We start from the raw sequence: 21687 nt of genomic DNA, 5'->3' as shown, positions 1-21687 counted from the left end.
AGATGCATAAACGCCAGATCTTGATCTGTTTTTTTGGGTTCTCCAAAACAACACACAAAAGCATTAAAGTTCCAAAATAAGACATTTTTCCTAGTGCCCTGGACCTATGTGTAAGTCTAAAGTTCAAGCAGAGCCCTCAATAGGATCCCTAGTACTCTTGCACTGTCCTTTCTCCTTCACAGGAACAGATGAAGCTTTATAGCTTTCAAAAAACAAACCATTAACTTTTCACACACTGCCAATAGGCTCACCCTGAATTATCAAAGCCAGCAGAAAAGCTCATAAAAGTCAGTTTATCTCCTGAATCAGTCTTTTCCCAACAATCCACCAGGGCTTAATAAAAAGGGAGAAAAAAAAAATCACACAGCATGGTTTAACCTCACCCTCACTGATGTTGCTTGCAATTAAGCATACATCGTTTCTGCCTTTTCTCACACTGTTATTCTGAAGCACTGCTTCTAGGACACAGCTTAGAGGTAGAACCTTAGCCCCACCTTTCTCACTCCAGGTACTTTCACTGACCACCCATCAGGACTGTACATGTGGGTTTAATGGCACTGCTCTCAGGAGTTTTCATCACCACTCTTAAATCCCATTTAATCTGAGCTGATTTCCATATCCTCTTCTTTTGGGCATTATTCCTCTTCCTTCTGTCCATTAGCATTTTCTCTAAGAGCTAAAGGGAACGCCCCTCCTCCTCCTAGCCTCCCTTTGGCTCTAAGGAATACTGCTTTGTGAGCCTGAAAAACTGGGCTTGATCTAAAGTCTGCTCTCTATCTGAGGATTGAACCTTCCCTTCCATGTGAGTATTAGATTTTACTGCTCCCTTCCCAAGGTTGGATCATGTTTTCCTTTCCATTAAGGGTTCTATGCCTGTCTTGGGGAGGAACGATACCCATTACATTTAGGAAGGGCTTTGAAAGAATGGACTTGGTAACCTGATCATCATACAGTATAGATCAGGGGTCCCAAAGTCCCTCCTCGAGGGCCACAATCCAGTCAGGTTTTCAGGATTTCCCCAATGAATATGCATGAGATCTATTTGCATGCACTGCTTTCATTGTATGCTAATAGATCTCATGCATATTAAGAACATAAGAACATAAGAAGTTGCCTCCACTGGGTCAGACCAGAGGTCCATCAGGCCCAGTGGTCCGCTCCCGCGGCGGCCCATCAAGTCCAAGACCTGTGAAGTGGTTTCTGACTATTTCTGTAACCTACCTCCACTTCTATCTGTACCCCTCAATCCCCTTTTCTTTCAAGAACCTATCCAGACCCTCCTTGAACCCCTGTAGCGTGCTCTGGCCTATCACAGCCTCCGGGAGCGTGTTCCATGTGTCCACCACCCTCTGAGTGAAAAAGAACCTCCTAGCATTTGTTCTAAACCTGTCCTTTTTCAATTTCTCCGAGTGCCCCCTTGTACTTGTGGCTCCCCACAGCCTGAAGAATCTGTCCCTGTCCACCTTCTCTATGCCCTTCATGATTTTGAAAGTTTCTATCATGTCTCCTCTAAGTCTCCGTTTTTCCAGGGAGAATAGCCCCAGCATTTCCAATCTGTCAGCGTATGAGAAGTTTTCCATACCCTTTATCAGTTTTGTTGCTCTTCTCTGGACTCCCTCGAGTACCGCCATGTCCTTTTTGAGGTACGGCGACCAGTACTGGACACAATACTCCAGATGTGGGCGCACCATTGCCCGATACAGCGGCAAAATGACTTCCTTCGTCCGGGTTGTGATACCCTTTATGATGATACCCAACATTCTGTTTGCTTTCCTTGAGGCTGTCGCACACTGTGCTGATGCTTTCAGTGTTGTGTCCACCATCACCCCCAGGTCTCTTTCAAGGTTGCTCACCCCCAGCAATGATCCCCCCATTTTATAGTTGAACATTGGGTTCTTTTTCCCTACATGCATGACTTTGCATTTCTCAGTGTTAAAACTCATTTGCCATTTCCTTGCCCAGTCTTCCAATCTCGTTAAGTCCCTTTGCAGGTCTTCACAGTCTTCCTTGGTTCTAACCTTGCTGTAGAGTTTAGTGTCGTCTGCAAATTTAATAACCTCACAGTTCGTCCCTGTCTCCAAGTCATTTATAAATATATTGAACAGGAGTGGTCCCAGAACCGACCCCTGTGGGACTCCACTCGTGACCCATCGCCATTCTGAGTAATGGCCCTTTACTCCAACCCTTTGTTTCCTGCCTGCCAGGCAGTGTTTGATCCATCGGTGGATATCCCCTTTTACCCCATGGTTCCACAGTTTCTTTAGCAGCCGTTCGTGGGGTACCTTGTCGAAGGCTTTTTGGAAGTCCAGGTAAATGATGTCTATTCTTTGGGGAAATCCTGAAAACCCGACTGGACTGCAGCCCTCGAGGAGGGACTTTGAGACCCCTGGTATAGATCCTCTTTTAAAATACAGGAGAAATAAAAACAGAGAAAAATGATGGCAGATAAAGACCATATGGTCAATCTAGTCTGCCTGTCCATGTAATCTTTTATCCCTTCTTATCCACCATCTTGGAAATTTATGTACCAGGTATGTATGGCATAAACATCCATTTTAGCAAAATAAGAATTGAAACTTTCAATGGGTTGAAAACCAGCACATAAATGTATACATGTCAGCCCATACGTACTTTTCTTTGCATTTTTTAAAATATAAATGTGTATTATCTTGACAGTCAAAGACTGGTATCCCTTGCCAGTTTGACTTTTGGGGTTAAAAAGACAAAAATCCCTTATCCCTCAAATGGAGTGCTGCTCAGTGGGAGCATTTTGCCAAAACCTAAGCTTGCTTGATAGCAGCCTTGCATATTTATTGTGGGTATACTGAAAATGTGACTAACTGGGTATGTAAGAAGGACTGGGTTGATCAAAGTATGCATATGACATCACAGTGGGTAACGTTTTATCTGCAGTATGGCAAGACTCTTCAAAAATGAATTGTACCTGAGCCAACAAGTGCTTCTCAGCATAAAAGCCTATAAAAATTGACTTTCACTACAGAAACTGTCAATGAAAATTATTTATTTCATAGTAATAGATCAGTGGTTCTCATCCCAGTCCATGGGACACACTTATCCTGTCAGGTTTTCAAGACACCTGCAATAAATGTACATGAAGTAAGTTTGCATACGACAGAAACAATGCATGAAACTTCATCTCATGCATATTCTAATCCAATCTAATCTACAATTTGTGAGTCGCTCTATGCCTGGATAGGTTCAAGGCAATGTACAAATCAAGTGTTAGACAAAAGGATAGAAGAATTAAGGGGCAAGAGAGAGTTAGCTGGAGGAGTAGAAGGAGAGGGTGTAGAGTCTTCTACTGGGAAGAGTTGGGTTGACATTAAAAGTGCAGATTATATTGAATGAGGGAGAAATCTTTGAGTTGGAACATGCTACTGATTGTCAATGGAGTTTAATGTTTCAAAGAGAAGAGTCTTTAGTTTCTCTTGAAATCTGAGATAACAGGGTTCCATTTTGATGGTTAACGGGAGGCATATTCATTGTGGGTAGGCAGAAAACCTGACTGGCTGATGCTTATAAATGTTTTTACTCTTCTTTGTAATTTCAGTTTGCGTCGCTGTGTGGAAGAATCATCATATGAGGACGGTTACCAACTATTTTATAGTGAACCTCTCCTTTGCTGACATTCTTGTTACGATCACTTGTCTTCCAGCAACACTGGTAGTTGATATCACAGAAACCTGGTTCTTTGGAAGGACTCTCTGCAAAGTTATTCCCTACTTGCAGGTATTTGTTTCTTTTTAATAATACACTCTCTTTCAACATATACAAGAATAATACAGTAGATTCCATTGGAGCAATGTCTCCAGATTGGGTAGTTTTGACCATATGTTGACAGTAATGAACTGCACTCCTCACAGACTCTAAGCTTTGCTGTGAACACTTGCCATGTTGCATCGTGCATCTGAGTTCATAGGCTCTAATTTTATAGCCGAAGAAACTCGGATTTTGTGAAAAACTAAGTAATATCCAAAATACACTTTCACAAGAAAAATATATATATAATGTCAAGTGGAACATGAACAGTACTGCTTAGGTTTAAATGTGATGTGCCATTAAAAAATGGAGGTTTTTTGCCAGGAGGTTTTTTGCCAGTGAGGTTATCGCCTAACCACCTGTTAACCACCTTTGTGGAGGTGGGAGGGTTCCAGTCTGAGGCTTTATCCTCCATTTTTTAATGGCACATCACATTTAAACCTAAGCAGTACTGTTCATGTTCCACTTGACATTATATACCGGTATATATTTTTCTTGTGAAAGTGTATTTTGTCTAATTTTATAGCCAACATATTAAGCTTTAACTGTAAATTGTGTTGTTGTTTTTTTTAAGTGGGCAGAATTGGCTCCGGATATTCAATATCAGGCAATGCCTGGGTGTCAATACTGAATATCCAGGGTTAATTCAAAACATGTTATCTGCAGGGTCTTATACGTGTCCCAGTTTATATTCAATCAGGATATGCATAAGGTACTTAGGTGTGTCCTGGCTGAATATCGACCGAGATCGCATAAAGACAAGAAGGTGTTTCAATCCTCTCTCTTCTTCCTGGAGAAAAATGAAGCCTGACCCAATCCTTCCGACCCCGAAAGGCCCTCCCCTGGGCCTACCTTGAATATTATTGGTAGTTTAGGGCAGTGGTCTCAAACTCGCATGCGGCCCGCCAGGTATTATTTTGAGGCCCTCGGTGTGTTTATCATAATCACAAAAGTAAAATAAAACAGTTTCTTGATCATATGTCGCTTTAGCTATAAATTACAATATTATTAAGACTTAGCCAAAAGGAAAGATTTATAAACTATACAGAGTTTTACCTCATGCAAAGTTGTCATTTCTTTAATAAGACATTAACTATTTTTTTCCTGAGGCCCTCCAAGTATCTACAAATCCAAAATGTGGCCCTGCAAGCGGTTTGAGTTTGAGACCACTGGTCTAGGGGGATTGTACTGGAAGGAGACGTGCCCACTTGCTTCTGTCCTTTATGGGTCTGGTCTCATAATAGTTACCATAATTCCTAGTGGCAATCTTGCAGCTCTTTTGCTATCCTAACTTTAGCTTCTTAGTTAACTAGTTTGAGGTCTGAATATCACTGCTAAACAGTTAACTCTCAAATCCTCCAAGTCTCTGCCCACAGACTGTTCCTTTACTCACCGGACAGTGCAGAAGTTTGTGGTGATTTTCAGTGGCGCTGTCTGGTTAAATGCTGTTGAACTTCAGCAGTTAGGTGACCAGGAGTGATTTAGCTGGGCAGGGGGCTTTGAATATCAGGTGGGTGAATTCTAATTATTTAGGGCCTCTTCTAGTAAAGTTCCTACGAGCGTCGGGAGCAGCGTGGGCCATTCAGCATGGCTCTCCTCACTAGAAACTGCTAGCGCAGTTTCGTAGAAGAGGGGGTTAATCTATGCAATGATTTTATATTTACTACTACAAATGCATATGGATAAAAAAGGTACATGTTGTTCTCCAAGTCAAGTCTGATCATGCAATCATAAAAAGGCTGACCAGAGCTGGTCTCATCTAGCACACACCAACAACAATATTGACCAAACAAACAGTATATCAAAAACAATCTATATTCATTTGCAGAGAAAATGGGAAAATGACCAGGTCAATATTTATCATGTTCAATGGTTTGGGGTTTTTTTTTTCAACATGGGCTGCTGTGGAAAAAATAAATCCAGATATTCAACATCATTATCCACATAGTGGCCAGATAAGGCACTGGAACTTATCTAAGTTTCCAAGTTTCTTTATTTTTGACATACCGTTTATCATACAAGTGTCTAAATGGTTAACAATAAAATATAATAAAAATCTAATAAAAATCTACTTCAGCTACTGTTATTTATTATTTCTATAGCGCTACCAGACTTATCCACATTATGCCAATATTCAACTTAGGTGTAATTTGTCTGGATAGCAGACTGAATATTATCTAGATAAATTCCAGGACCACCCTGGCACTATCAGGGCAATTCTATAACTGGGCACCTGCATTTTTTCACCACATACTGTTTATGTGTATAAATGTACAAAATACAAACACTTTTGCAGGTAAGTGTACACTTACATGCATAAGTGGCAGAATATCAACTAAGTACTATTCTGTGAGGATGTGCATAAGTGGCATAGTGGGTTGTTTCAAGGGGGGCATTTGAATGGTTGGGCCTGCCAGTTATCTAAGCAACTTAGGGCGAGATGCACTAAAGTCAGCAATCACCGCTAAACCTGTTTTCACAGCTTCAACGACAATCACTTTTACCAACCCGATGCACGAAATGGCTCACTGTGTGTTTTTTCCCTTGATCGCCCATTTTCCGATCCGTCCTTGCAAATTAGCTAAAACCCCATGCAAAGTAGCCATGCGATTGATGCACTAACATTGTTGGCTATGCAAAAAAAACATACAAACTCCAAAAAGAAGGGGCTTTAGTTATCGGAAAAAAATGACTAGTCTAGACAATGACAGCCCTCCTCAATGACCCCCCCCCCCCCCCAATGAACTGGCACAGGACACCCCCACGGCAGCAAAAAATGGCAGGAGGGATGCCTACTCCTTCATCCCTGGCCAAATACCCCTGCGCCATGCCCCCACTCGATCTTGGGCCCCCTGCGCCTCTGACCCCCCTAACCATCCCCTCCTCTCCCCCTTCCTCCTGATAAAAACAAGGCAGTAGGGATGACCACTCCCTCCTGCCACCAGATGCTTCACCTCTGTGCAAATCATTTGTATGCAAACTTGGTAGTGCATCGATCACTCGGCCAGAATCGGTCAGAGAATTGGCCAACAGCGATCCAGTCAGTATTACCAATTTTAGTGCATCTAGGCCAGGGGTGTCAAATTCAATCACATAAGGGGCCAAAATCTAAAACATAGGGTAAGTTGCAGGCTGAATTTTTTATTAAGATACTTAGGGGTCCTTTTATTAAGGTACACTAACCGATTTAGAGCGCGCTAAATTCACATCTTAATAAAAGGACCCCTTAGTCTTAGTAGAAGTATAGGGTTACAATCTCTCCAACCCCACCGCAGCTCTGTGATGTAAACAAAATAAATAAAAAAGACTTTTACTCTCTCTTCCCAACTACCCTCTTATCCAGTTTCGCTATCTCCCTCCCCATCTACACCATCCTTTGTGTCCAACTTCTCTCCCTTTCTGTTCCTTCCCTTCCTAAATCCAATTGTTCACTATCTTTCTCCCTCTACTCTGTTTTAGCAACACTAACAACTTGATTTCCAAACACAATGCATATGAATAGAGAAAAACTTTTGCTATTAGGTTAAAAAAATTTCTAATGTATTTCTGGCTCATTGTGCTGCTTTATTGATTCTTTTTTTTTTTTTTTACCTGGTAGCTCTATTCCTAGAAGAGAAAGTTTATTAGATGCTCAATCATTTTCCCCTCATTGTCTGTGCCTTCTGCTATTTCTCTGCCCATGCTACTCGCTGAGAAACAGCTTGGCAAAAAGCTCTGACTCTAATTTAATTTAAATATATTACCCAACCCTCATAGGTTGTGAAAAGTCAAGGTCTTACCTTCCGCTAATTTCGGCAACCTGCAGAGAGGATCGCCGGTGCTATAGCAATCCTTGCAAGCTGCCATCGTCCTGAGCACCACGTTCCCTCTACCACGATCCTGCCCCTCCTCTGACATCAGGTGTAAGATCATGGCAGAGGGAATGTGGTGCTCAGGATGATGGCAGCTTGTAAGGATCGCTACAGCACCAGCAATCCTCTCTGCAGGCTGCCGAAATTAGCGGAAGGTAAGAGCGGGAGGAACTGCAGCACTTCCCGAATCACACTCTGTCTGCTGGCGGGCCATCTTAAGTTAATTGTCTGGCGGGTCAAATTTCACTACACTGGCCCACGGGCTAAAGTTTGACATGTCTGATCTAGGCCTTAGAGACACAAGATTAGCCATATTGGGTCACAACAATGGTCTATCTAGGTCAGTCAACATATTTTAAAATGCAGACTACTGCAAGCAAAATTAACTCCAGATATTCAGTGCTGGGTCATGTCTGGTGATAATTGCAACTGCTCTGACAACCAGAGTTTTAGCCACCCTTGAAACAAAACCTAGCTCCAAGTCTCCCAACCTGCCCAATCCAGGTCACAAGTACCTTGCAGGAACCCAAATACTACTATGTTTCCACGAAAATAAGACAGTGTTTTATATTAATTTTAGGCCCAAAAAATGCACTAGGTCTTATTTTCAGGGTATGTACATGATCATCTCTCCCTTCCTCTCCTTCACCCCAATTCTTCCTCTTTCCTTTCTCTGCCCCACATGTGCAGCATCTTTGCTCCCCTCCTATCCCTCGTGCAGCAGGCCCCTTGCCCAGCTTCCCTTCCCTCCCTCTCACCCTTTGTGCAGCATAACCCTTGAGCGAGCACCCCTTCCCCTCCAAGCACTCATACCCCGCCAGGCAGCTGAATCCCTATCCTTCCCTCCCTCCCATTGGAACTCCGCCACGAGCCCTACATACCTAAGCAGCGTCGGGCCGGAAGCACTCTAAACAGCCTGAAATGGGGAATAGATGTCTGTATTTTGGCTCGTGTCCACGCCATACCTCCTTGCCATATGGCCATTTTTCAATTTTAGATGTCAACATTGCAGCTTTTTAAGATTGAGATTTAGACATCCATGCGATATGAAAGTTTAAAATGCCAGTTTATGGACATCTGCAACCTGACCTGTGCTTCTAAAATAAACACTCTTGTGATTACAACTCTTGTCATTGCATAGCCGGAGTAGACTGCATAATCTATATTAAATCACATAGCACAGATTTTAAACCTACACAGATCAATGAATACATAAAAAATGTTGCACTCTCTTGAAAAGTACAAAACATGATATATAGATATAGGTACAGATCTACAGTATAATCAAAGATGTATGCATCAAATTGAATACACATTGTTTTATATAATGTAGAAATTATTCTAATGGTCCAAAAATGAAGTCCTTATAGTATTTTTTTTTTTTTTTTTAGACAGTATCAGTCTCTGTGTCTGTACTGACACTTAGCTGCATTGCCCTGGATCGCTGGTATGCAATTTGCCATCCTTTGATGTTTAAAAGCACAGCCAAGCGGGCGAGGAACAGTATTATAATTATCTGGATTGTATCCTGTGTCATAATGATTCCTCAAGCCATTGTTATGGAGTGCAGCAGTGTGTTCCCAGAGCTAGCCAACAAGACCATCTTATTTACAGTATGTGATGAGCACTGGGGAGGTAAGTGTGAACCTATCTCGGATATTATCCCCCAATATTTAAACAGCATGGTCAGCATTGGATTTAAATTAGGGGTGTCAGAGTCCCTCCTCGAGGGCCGCAATCCAGTCGGGTTTTCAGGATTTCCCCAATGAATATGCATGAGATCTATTAGCATACAATGAAAGCAGTTCATGCAAATAGATCTCATGCATATTCATTGGGGAAATACTGAAAACCCCACTGGATTGTGGCCCTCGAGGAGGAATTTTGTCACCCCTGATTTAAATGCTGGACGTGGAATTTAAATCTATAACCAAACATTGAGCGCTGACTGATACCTAGACATTGGTGTTGAATATCCGGGAATAGATTGACCGCTGGAGGTTTCCTAGGTACTAACAATATTCAGTGCTGTTATCTGGGTGAATGTTCCCGTGCCATTCTCTATTTCAAACCCATGCTGCTCCTTGTGACCTTGGGCAAGTCACTTAATCCCTCCATTGCCCCAGGTACATTAGTCATATTGTGAGTCCACCGGGACAAACAGGGAAAAATGCTTGAATAAAATTCATGTAAACCATTCTGAGCTCGCCAGGGAGAACGGTATAGAAAATTGAATAAATTTATACATACATACATACATACATTTTCTTAGTCTATCTCGCATAGATGGTAATACTGGCATTACTTGAATACATTCTGGATCTACCCCTGGGCATTCTAGCAGTACGCGGACAGTGCTAGAGCAGTCAATGAAGATTTGGCATTATTTGTGTAATACCACTGAAAATCTGGATATAGCCCCTCAGTGAGTGGTACTTATCTGAGTAAGTGTTGCTGAAAAGTAAGCCCCATGTGTTAACCAGAAATGTTATACTGTATAGTGTTAGTGTTTGTTCTGTTGACTATCCAAAAATACATGGCTGGAACTGTTCTACTTCAGTTCAGAATAAGAGAGAAATAAAGTTCATGAGAATATGTGTTATGACTAGAATGTGTGAGCAATTTTACAAATTACTGCTTAGTCATAGAAATAATTATTATCATTATATAGAGTTGTTAAAAATCTATCATTAAATGCCTGTCATAACAATTTAAAAAAAAAATTGTTTTGAATTACTGTATCCCACAAATTTCTATGTTTTGACCAGCAAACAGACAATTTGTGAAATAATTTTAGATTGTTTTTCTGATCATGTGAACAAGTTCAGCCTTTGAGTTGGTTTCCATCAAAATCTGGCCTTTATATAGGTGAACTCATTAGGGGCCAATTCTATAAATGGGCACATATCCTTTTAGGTTCACCAATGTCGCAGAGTGAGGGGGAAATTCTCCACGGCCACCTAAAGTTAGGCTCCAGTAGGTACCTAGATCACATCTACCGTCACATAACTTGTTTTAATTGGCGCAATAATTGAACACACCATTAAAAACCAATTAAGAAACAATTTTAAAAAAATTAGACAGTGCTAGATACCTTCTGGAACTGGCACCGAGTGGTGCCTAGTGATGTCTAACATGGAAGTAAGCAGGGTTTAGGGATGGCGCCGGCCCAGGTGCAATTTTCTGACACACTTAGGTGCCGGCAATGTAGGCCTTTAAAACCCTGGCCTACATTACCGGCATCTAAGGTTTTCGTTAGGCGTCTGTAACTGCAATGCTCAAAGTGGCGCCTCAGCGTGATTGACATGCAGCAGGTCCGGGAGCTCCACCCTAGCCCTGCGGAATCCTACAGTGTGGACTCTCCCCAGCTCCTGACTCCCCACCTACCTTCTTCCCGGCGCTGTACTTTTAGATCTTCAGGTAGCCGCTGCGCAGAGTCAGCGAGCAGTCCTGCCCCCAGAAGTAGAATGAAGTGCTCCGGGGCAGGCTGTGCGGCAGCTGCTGGAAGATTTAAACATTAGAACACCAGAGAGCGGGTGGGAGGGCGGGCACCAATCTTTGGAGAGGCCCCGGCCCCTGTGACTTCCCCCCATTCTGACGCCTATGATTTAAACACCCTTTTCTAAGAAAATCTGTAGAGTGGACCATCTGGAGACAAATCTGTCATATCTATCTTTGCTTTCAGCAATAGTGGCCTCATTGCTATAGATCAGGGGTGTCCAACCTGTGGCCCGAGGGCCGCATGCGGCCCCATGAAGTATTTTGTGCGGCCCTGGTCGAGGGCGATGCAGTGTTTACCATCTTGCCGGCTCCCTCCTCTGTCTTGCTGCAGCATTTGTGCGGCCCCAGAAACACTTTTTTCAGCCAATGCGGCCCAGGAAAGCCATAAGATTGGACACCCCTGCTATAGATTAAACAAAGAAAATTCCACCAAAAATGAACATTGAGGTGGTTAGTTCTTAATTATGAGCTGGAGTACTATGGCTTTCATTATATTATATTGAATAAACCTCTATCCTCCAAAAAATGTGAGCCAGGCTTGACAAAAAGTAAACTGGTATGATAAGGCTGTCTGGAGTTTAAAAATTGAACATATCCTAGACCATATCGTTGCCAAAAAGAACAAATTAGAGGGCAGTACAAAAGCATATGGTCCAAAGTTCCTGCCTGAGCAGAGAAGACCAGCACAGGTTCATAGATTTCAACTTAAGTCACTGTAGCTTCACTGGAGTCCATAACACTCAATGAGTTGTGAAATAAAATGATTGTGTTAAGGATGCAGAAGAACAGCAAACCATTTGATTCCATAAAGATTCCCAGTCTCCGTTGGATAACTGCACTTTGATTTCACGTTCCCAAATAGATTTAAGTGCAGACGGCTCTTGTGGTTTGTAGGAGTGGCGATTTAATTTGTAAAACAAAGCAGCATATAATTGTGAAAATTCATATGCAAGAGAAATAGAATGAATACCTGACTCCAATGCCTAGGAGTTTAATTGAAAAGAGGATGTTAAAATTACATGCCGGAGTTGCATCCACTTATAGCATTGCATGAAAGGCAACTGGTATAGACGCTTTAGTTCAGTAATAGAATAGAGGCATGTATCCAAAAATAGATGATCGAGTGTCCAGATACCCTAGCACATCTATAGAGTCCAAAGTAAAGGCTGATGTTCAATCAAGAAAGTTTGTTCCACCAAACTGGCATGCAATGAGACTGTTGAATTAAAGGAGGAAAAGCCTTATCTGAAATTTGAAATGCACGAAATGTAGACCATATAATAGGAATGGCTCTCAGCTTCTTAGGCAATGAAGATCCCAATAGATACTCAAGACACATAGGAAGAACAAGTTGCTGCTCAAGAGGTAGCCAGTTATGTATCAAAGAAAAGTCTACAGAATAAATCCAAAACATGCATTGTCTCATCAAAAAAGCCAAGTGATAATTATAGAAATTAGGAAAATTAACCCCACCTAGTTCCTTAGATTTTTGTAACTTTTTTAAAGCAATCTTTGGACATTTGTGTTGCCAGAGAAAATCCAAAACAATTTTGGTAATAGACTGATAGAGTAGTTTGGAGAAGAATAGAGGTATCAAACACATAGAATACAAAATGATGAGTGATAAGGACATTTTAACCTCTCAAGTTGGCCACACCAACTTAAATACAAGAGAGCCCATTGTTTACATAGAAAAAGTATTTTCTGCTGGATCTGTTACTCAATAGCTTTGATTCTTTCATCAATATCTGGAAGAAGTAATATGCCTAAATATGTTAGCCTTCCAGTCTACCATTTAAAGAGGAATTGTTGACAAGTAGCTCTAGTACAGAATAGATTTAACGGTATTAAATCAGACTTGACCTAGCTTATCTTATACTCTGAAAATGACCCAAAACTATCAATTAGCTTAAGTAACGAAAGAATAGAGTGCTCCATGTGAGACAAATAAAACAAGATATCATCTGTATAAGTGGATAATTTACATTCCACTCCTTGTACAGAAATACCAGAGATAGCCAAAGAAGAGCGGATTCTAGAGCAAGATTAAACAGTTGAGTTGAAAGAGGACACCCCTGTCTGGTGCCTCTGAATAGATAAAATGGGGAGGAACTTATTTGTTAATTACTATATCATATTAATAAAATTGGGCTGAAATCCAAACCATTCAAGTACTTTGAAAAGATAGGGCCACTCAACCTTATCAAAGACTTTCTCGGCATCCAAGGACACCATAAATGTTGGGAATTGCAATTTTTTAGCAGCGTGTATCAGATGTAGGGCTAAATGAGAATTATGAAAAGAATATCTATAACTGAGAAATCCAGTTTGATCAGGACCACTTTAAGAGATCCATTATTCTATGGGCCAAGATTCTAGCATAAATGTTTGCATCAATGCTAATCAGCAAAATAGGTCTATAGTTAGAGACCTCAAGCAAATCCCTACCAGGTTTAGGGATAACTATAGTAAGGGCTTTTATAATTTTTCCAGATAACTTGCTTGTGGAAAGAAAACAAGAAAAGGTAGAGCCCAAATGGGGAAAAGCTCCTGCTGGAATGTAGAAAGAATTCAACAGTAAATCCATCACTACCCGGCATCTTATTATGTTTGAAGGATTTACCGTATTTTCGCGGATATAACGCACACCCGTGTAAAACGCGCACACGGGTATAGCGCGCAGAAACCACACTTGTATGTACGGAAACTTTTGTATACAGCGCTCATGGGTATACCGCGCATGCTGCCCGACTCTCCTCTGGCCACCCCGACTCTCCTTTCGCCCTCCCCGACTCTCCTCTGGTTGCCCCGACTCACCGTTCACCCGCCCTGACTTTCGGGTTGGGCCCATGTGCCTCAGGCCGCGCCCCCAGGTGGGACCTAAGGCTCCAGGGCCTATTCTGATTGGCCCACGCGCCTTATGCCCCACCAGTAGGCGGAGCTTTAGGATGGATGGGCCAATCCGGCCTCATTCCTTCGTTGGCTGCCTGCCGGACAGGCGGGTTTGGCTCCCGTCTGACCGGCCAACTACCAAAGGTACGGGGAAGGGGGGTGGGGGGGTCGTGGGGGTCGCTAGGGGGATCGCGGGTCGGCTGGGGGGGCGGTCGGAGGTTCTTGGGGGGGGCGGTCGTTGGGGGGAGAGGGGTTTGCGTCGAGGGCAGGAGGGCCTAGGATCCCTCCTGCCCGTAAAGTAGTGCAAGGTGGGGGTAAGGGGTCGCCGTGGCTAGGAGGGTTTGGGCTCCCTCCTGGCCCGATATTGTCGGGGAGTCGGCGGTCCTTCGGGGTGGGGGTGCGAGCGGTGGGGGTGCGAGCATCCTTCCGGATGATGAATCGGGCGTCGGGCGGGGTGTAAAATATGTAAAAAAAAATTTGTATACCGCGCTCAGGCATATAACGCGCGAAGGGTATGCGCGGTACGTAAAAACGCGTATAACGCGCGCGTTATATCCGCGAAAATACGGTAATCGTTTTTTGGATTTCAGCAGTGGTAAAAGGAGCTTCTAGGCAATCCTGCTCTTCCGGTGCAATTGTGTATTTTTATAGAGAAGCTAACAAATTCTCAGTCTCCTTAGGATCATTAGTACTCTCTGATTGCTATAGCTTGGTATAATATTCATGAAAATGTGAAAGAATATCTTTGGGTGATGTAAGTACCTTAACCAGAAAGATCGCATACACTATACTATCCCATGACTTTAGTTTTCTCAGAAGCCTTCATGAGGAACTTTGTCAAAAGCTTTTTGAAAATCTAGACACACTACATCAATCAGCTCACCTTTATCCACATATTTATTCACACTTTTAAAGAAGTCAAGCAAATTGGTAATTAAGACCTCCCTTGACTGAACCTATGCTGTCTCTGTCCCATTAAATCATGTTTGTCTACATGTTCCACACTTTTATTTATTATAATTATTTCCACTATTTTGCTTGGCACTGAAGTCAGACTTACAAGTCTGTAATTTCCCGGATCTCCTAGAACCCTTTTTAAAAATTGGTGTAACATTCCCCCCCTTCCCCCCCCCCACACATACATACACATACAATCTTCAGGTACTACAGATGATTTTAGTGACAGGTTATAGATCACTAACAGCAGATCAGCAATTTCATGTCTGAGTTCTTTCAGTATCCTGGGATATATTCCATCCATTCCAGGTATTTTATCACTCTTTTTTACTTGCCAATTTGGCTTAGTATGCCTTCTAGGTTTACCAAGATTTTTTTCAGTTCGTCCACATCTTCACCCTTGAAAATAATTTCTGGTTCAAATAGATCTCTTACATCTTCTTCCAGAAAAACTGAAGTAAAGAATTCATTCAGTCTCTTCACTATGGCCTTATCCTCCCTGAGTACCCCTTTTGTTCCTTGATCATTCAACGGTCCCACAGATTCCCTTACATATTTTCTGCTTTTGATGTACTTAAAAAAATTATTACTATGAGTTTTTGCCTCTTTGGCAAGTTTCTCTTCATATTCTTTTTTTTTAGCTTTCTTTATCAATGCTATGCATCTAATTTATGGGGTAAAGATCTGGAACAACTGCTGTTGCCTACTACTTATGGGGAATTCAGTAAACACCTAAAAACATATCTGTTCCTGAAGTACTTAGGTAACTGACCTACACAATCTTAGTCCACAACAACTGATCCTTAGAACTGTTAATCACTAACTCCTAATTTTGTTAATTCCACTCAATCTGTAGCATCTTCTAATCATTGTAAACCGCATAGAACTTCACGGTCCTGCGGTATATAATCTGTTATTATTATTATAATTTGCCAGTATTTATGTCTCTTAGCCATGCCGGCTCTTGTTTCTACATTTGTTAATACATGGAATACATTTGGTCTGGGCTTCCATGATGTTATTTTTAAATAATGTCCATGCCTAGTTTATAGTCTTAACCTTTTCCACTAATCCTTTTAGCTTCTTTTTAACATTTTCTTCATTTTATCAGAGTTGCCCTTTCAAAAAGCAAGTGCCGCTATAGTAAATTTCATTATCGATGTCACTACAGAAATCAGATTAATTAAATGCGATCACAATATGATCACTGTTTCCTAGTAGACCCAAAACAGTTATCTCACATACTATGCCCTGCATACCACTAAGGACCAAATCAAAAATAGCTCCCTTGAAAAGGTTCAGATCCCAATACTGCCTTACACACATACTCTGTCGTCTCTGGTACCGATGCAAAAAAGGGGGGGAGGGCATCTCATTAGGAAGAAAAGAACACACATGCAGACTATTACATGGCAAAAGAGATGTGTCTTTATTCAGACCAACATCACATATTTATAGTCCCCCCCCCCCCCCACTTTGTACATGCCCAGTCACAAGCTAATAATGGGTGTAGCTTATGAGGAAAGATAAGTTTCGTTTCTCATGAAAACAGGGAGGGGGGAGGGAAATTCCATAGCCAGTAGTCATAGTTACAGATAATGTTTTTGTGTGATTTCTTGCATAGCAAAATAAGCTTATAAAGAATATACCCTTACATCCCTCTCTTGTTGGTTCCTATAATAGCTGTTATAGAATGCCAATGTAAATCCGTATTTATGCACTTAATTTTAGGCCCAAGCACTTACACTAGCTCAATAGCTGCTTTACATGCTTGTGCCTAACTATAGGTATTTAAACATGGGTGACTGGGGCCCTCGTAGAGTGGCAGGCATAACCCTACCAACTTATTGGAAAAAATGGAGGACCATACAAGTCCTTTTCTGCTGTCATTTAGACAATTAGGCATGTAACTGTAAGTATTCTATAACCCATGCACTAAATTGCTAGGCACACCCTGACCTGCCCATGCTCTACCCAAATACATGCCCTCTTGCAGTTGCACACTCTGGAATTTGCGCACATGGGTTATTGAATACAGACTAGGAATAGTTACGCATGTAATTGTTAATTATTACTAATTAACACCAGTTCTCAATAATATTGGTTGTTAACACCAACTAGTGGCTTGTTAGCTAATTAAGCTGCATACGTAACTGACTTTATTCAATAAATTGCCCTAAGCTTGTTTGAATTCAGACACAGGCCCCAATGCTCTAAAATTGCTGTTAAAATCCTGTGGGTGAACAATGCCCAGAGAACCTCGCATGCAAATGAGGTTCGTGGAGGTCCACAGAAATCCCATTCAATCAGTGGTTGGAGAAAGTGATTGACAAGTGCAGAACAGTCCACAGAAAGAGGCATAAATGTTTGTGCATGCACTGGGAAATGCTACGTCTTAGGCACACATCCTAGGCATGCCTTATTGTTGAGACTATTGGATGGAGGTGACGGGAAGAGAGGGGTGGAGAACTATCAGCAATCGGCAACTTTCAACAAACACGCATAAGACACACCTTTAATACACGTGCTTGAGACGTGGTTTTTACCACATATATACGTATATGGTGCCCTAATCCCAATGAATGCATCGATACATGATTCCAGATGAAGTTTGCTTGCTATTTCATTTGCTATTTTTTTTTTTTGTAATTGTTTATGTATTGAAAGTGAAGCACATCACAAAAAGAAGCAAAAGCCGTCAAACAGACCACAAGTCAACACCCCAAAAGGGGGAACAGCAATAGAATACCAAAGTGTTATACAGCTTCACAAAGAAGAATAAAGAACCCTCCCCAGAAAACAAGCCCCCCCTTCCCCCGCCCCCCCAACCCCCTACCAAGGGCCAGCAACAAAGTATCCCACACAATAAAAACCCCATAATATAGAAACATAGAAATAGACGGCAGATAAGGGCCCACGGCCCATCTAGTCTGCCCACCTTAATGTCCCTCCCCTACCTTTGCCCTGTGAATAGATCCCATGTGCCGTCCCATTTTGTCTTAAAATCAGGCACGCTGCTGGCCTCAATCACCTGTAGTGGAAGACTATTCCAGCGATCAACCACTCTTTCAGTGAAAAAGAATTTCCTGGTGTCACCTCGTAGTTTCCCGCCCCTGATTTTCAACGGATGCCCTCTTGTTGTCGTGGGACCCTTGAAAAAGAAGATATCTTCCTCCGCCTCGATGCGGCCCGTAAGATACTTGAACGTCTCGATCATGTCCCCCCTCTCTCTGCGCTCCTCGAGTGAATATAGCTGTAATTTGTCAAGCCGTTTTTCGTATGGTAGATCAAGAACAGAACAGTAACCCCCATTGTTTGACTGCTTTACTGGCTCGTCAATGGCAGTCTTTTCAGGCCCTCTGGGGAAGATATTTGGCAATGGAGGGGACTTTCATTTGCTATTTTGAGATTTTTTTCCCCCCCACTGGTAATACAATTTGCATCTGAAATAATGATGGTGATATCTGCCAGGTTTGGGAGAATTTTGGGGGACTTCCATGTCATGTAATTGTCATCCCCAGCCCCAGACAAATGCACCTGAGATATGCTTTTAACAGTACTGGCACCCCCCGACAAGCCAGTAATTTTGGAGCATTAAAAGTCGATGCTTCAGTTTGTGGATCACCAGGCGATGTCACAGCATCACCCGGAGTGCTTGTTATAATATTATTGACCTCTGTTGTACTACATTTGCAAAGCAGAGTCTGAGGCTACTACGAAACACAGAAAAGACAGCGGTGAGCCATTATGTGGATCGAAAGGTAAAATACTTTGATGCTAAACCAGTAAGATCTGGTTTAGCATTGATCGTTAAAGGCACAGTGAGTTTAGAGCATCGGGGCCACAGTCTTTGTCTCTACTACCTCTACTGGAAGACCATTCCCCAAATTCACCACCCTTTCTGTGAAGAAGTATTTCCTTTAGTTACTCCTAAATCTGCCCTCTTTCACCTTGGCATGTCTTGAGTTACTTTGGTCTATTTTTTGGTGACTGTGGCTATTTTTCCTCTAAGCTTTACAGTCAAATTGCAGAGGAGTCAGAGCCAGTGATTGGATTTTTCTAATACTTATTTAATGTTACACAAAACTATCCATGTTTTGAAATGTGATAGAAAAAAAAAAGCATCAAAAAGGGGCCATCTAGTTTGCCAATTTTCACTTTTTAAATTCCGCAGACACTGCTTGATGTACTGTCTTGTTTCAAGATAATTATTTTCTTATGTCTATATTGTTTATCTTGCTAACAATTATCTTAGTTCATGAAATATTAAAATGACCATTTTCAAAGCCATTTACCGTATTAAATAACGATTTGCTCAGGTAAATTGACTGTCTGAAAATGGACTTCACTTATTCTAGCTAAAAGGATGCACAGGGTTAAGAACATGAGAAATAACCATGCATCAAGTCCAACATCCTGCCTCTGACAGTGGCTGTCTTAATCACAAATACTGACAGACTTCTAAAAGTAGGTCTATTTCATATAGCTCATGTCCAGGGATGAGCGATGGCTTTCCCAAGTCTACCTAGCTAATCATTTTTATCTACTTTTCCTTTGGGAAGTTGTCCAAACCTCTTTATAACTTCTATATGTTAGTTGCTTTGACAGTCCTCTGCTATAAGACTCCATAGTTTAATATATGCTGCATGAAAAAATAAAACTTTCTCCAATATGCTGCTCATTAGCTTCACAAAGGTCCTCTTTTTTGTGATGTATGCTATTTAATTGAGTTCACTATTCATGAGTTTATCATAAGAACATAAGCAATGCCTCCACTGGGTCAGACCCGAGGTCCATCGTGCCCAGCAGTCCGCTCATGCGGCGGCCCAACAGGTCCAGGACCTGCGCAGTAGCCCTCTATCTATACCCCTCTATCCCTTTTTCCAGCAGGAAATCATCCAATCCTTTCTTGAAATGCAGTACCGTACTCTGTCCTATTACGTCCTCTGGAAGCGCATTCCAGGTGTCCACCACACGCTGGGTAAAGAAAAACTTCCTAGCATTTGTTTTGAATCTGTCCCCTTCCAATTTTTCCGAATGCCCTCTTATTCTTATATGTTTTGAAAGTTTGAAGAATCTGTCCCTCTCTACTTTCTCTATGCCCTTCATGATCTTGTAGGTCTCTATCATATCTCCTCTGAGTCTCCGCTTTTCCAGGGAGAAGAGCCCCAGTCTCTCCAATCTTTCAGTGAATGAGAGGTTTTCCATGCCCTTAATCATTCGTGTCGCTCTCCTCTGGACCCTCTCAAGTGTTGCCATATCCTTCTTAAGTTACGGTGACCAATACTGAACACAGTACTCCAGGTGCGGGCGCACCATTGCCCGATAAAACGGCAGGATGACTTCTTTTGTTCTGGTCGTAATACCCTTCTTAATAATACCCAACATTCTGTTTGCCTTCTTCGCGGCTGCTGCACATTGTGCCGTTGACTTCATTGTTGTATCCACCAGTACACCCAAATCTCTTTCAAGGTCACTTCTCTCTAATACTAATCCCCCCATTTGGTAGCTGAACATCGGGTTCTTTCTCCCTATATGCATGACCTTACATTTCCCTACATTGAAGTTCATCTGCCATTTATTCGCCCACTCCTCCAGTTTGTTTAGGTCCCTTTGTAGGTCCTCACACTCTTCCGTAGTTCTAACCCTTCTACAGAGTTTAGTGTCATCCGCAAATTTTATAACTTCACATTTCATCCCCGTTTCCAGATCATTAATAAATACATTAAACAGCAGCGGTCCCAGTACAGACCCCTGTGGAACTCCGCTCGTGACCTTCCTCCAGCCCGAGTAGTGACCCTTCACTCCAACCCTCTGTCTTCTGCCTGCCAACCAGTGTTTGACCCATCTGTGTACGTCCTCTTCCACCCCGTGGTTCCACAGCTTCCTAAGTAGCCGCTCATGGGGTACCTTGTCAAAGGCCTTTTGGAAGTCGAGATAAATGATGTCTATGGGTTCCCCTTTGTACAACTGGCTGTTCACCCCCTCAAAGAAGTGCAGTAAATTTGTTTGGCACGATCTTCCTTTGCAGAAGCCATGTTGGCTCGCTTTCATCAGCCCATGTTTTTCGTCAGCTTTATCCCTAACTGGTTTTTTTTTGTTTTGTTTTTTTCTCCAAGACCTAAACCATTTGGCCTTTCTTCATAAGGGACTTGTTCCATCCATTTATCATTTTTGTCTCCCTTTTCTACGTGTTCTATATCCTTTTTGAAATGGGTCAACTATATGTACAATTCCACTTTACGCATGTAAAATGTCTTTTATAAAATTGCCACATGCAATACATGGGTAAAAGTACATGCAATGTCTAGGACGCGCGTATATGTATGTGACCCGTATGTGGGCATGTTCTGGGCAGAGTTTGTTGGAACATGAGCAGACTTGCTATTTACACACATGGGGCAATTTTATAACTTGGCAGCAAAATGGGGCACACTTCATGCCAATTCTATAATGCGATGTAGGCATAACCATTTTGGCATGCCCACTAACATCAAGTCAGTTGCTGGTGTAATGCAATGCGTGCAATTGATAGTGTTCAATAAGTTGTGAATGTTTCTTGGTGACATGCCAAAGGCCCATCCATTTTCCACCACATGAAAGCCTCCCTTGCAATAAGAGCTAGATTCAAGAAAGAGCACCAAGGTTTAGGTGCTGATATGACGACGGGTCTGCAATTTGGAACCTATCAAAGGCTGTTGGCAGT

At 42.1% G+C, this 21687-nt stretch overlaps 1 protein-coding gene across 5 annotated transcripts in view; it reads left to right on the top strand.

The window, feature by feature from the left end:
- Window positions 1–21687, top strand: part of HCRTR2 (hypocretin receptor 2) — a 132921-nt gene that overhangs the window by 61844 nt on the left and 49390 nt on the right. For 4 of the 5 annotated variants that reach the window (XM_033938476.1, XM_033938478.1, XM_033938479.1 and 1 more), the window contains 2 exons: window positions 3572–3750; window positions 9023–9266. In XM_033938476.1, coding sequence (XP_033794367.1) covers window positions 3572–3750; window positions 9023–9266 — 423 coding nt within the window. Of the gene's footprint in view, window positions 1–711; window positions 803–3571; window positions 3751–9022; window positions 9267–21687 lie in introns of those variants that run through there. The other variant, XM_033938480.1, reaches the window with a different exon arrangement.

This window comes from Geotrypetes seraphini, chromosome 3 (genome assembly GCF_902459505.1).
Source record: "Geotrypetes seraphini chromosome 3, aGeoSer1.1, whole genome shotgun sequence".
NCBI lineage: Eukaryota > Metazoa > Chordata > Amphibia > Gymnophiona > Dermophiidae > Geotrypetes > Geotrypetes seraphini.
Note: the sequence above shows the minus strand (reverse complement) of the source record. Positions and strands in the feature narration are given on the sequence as shown.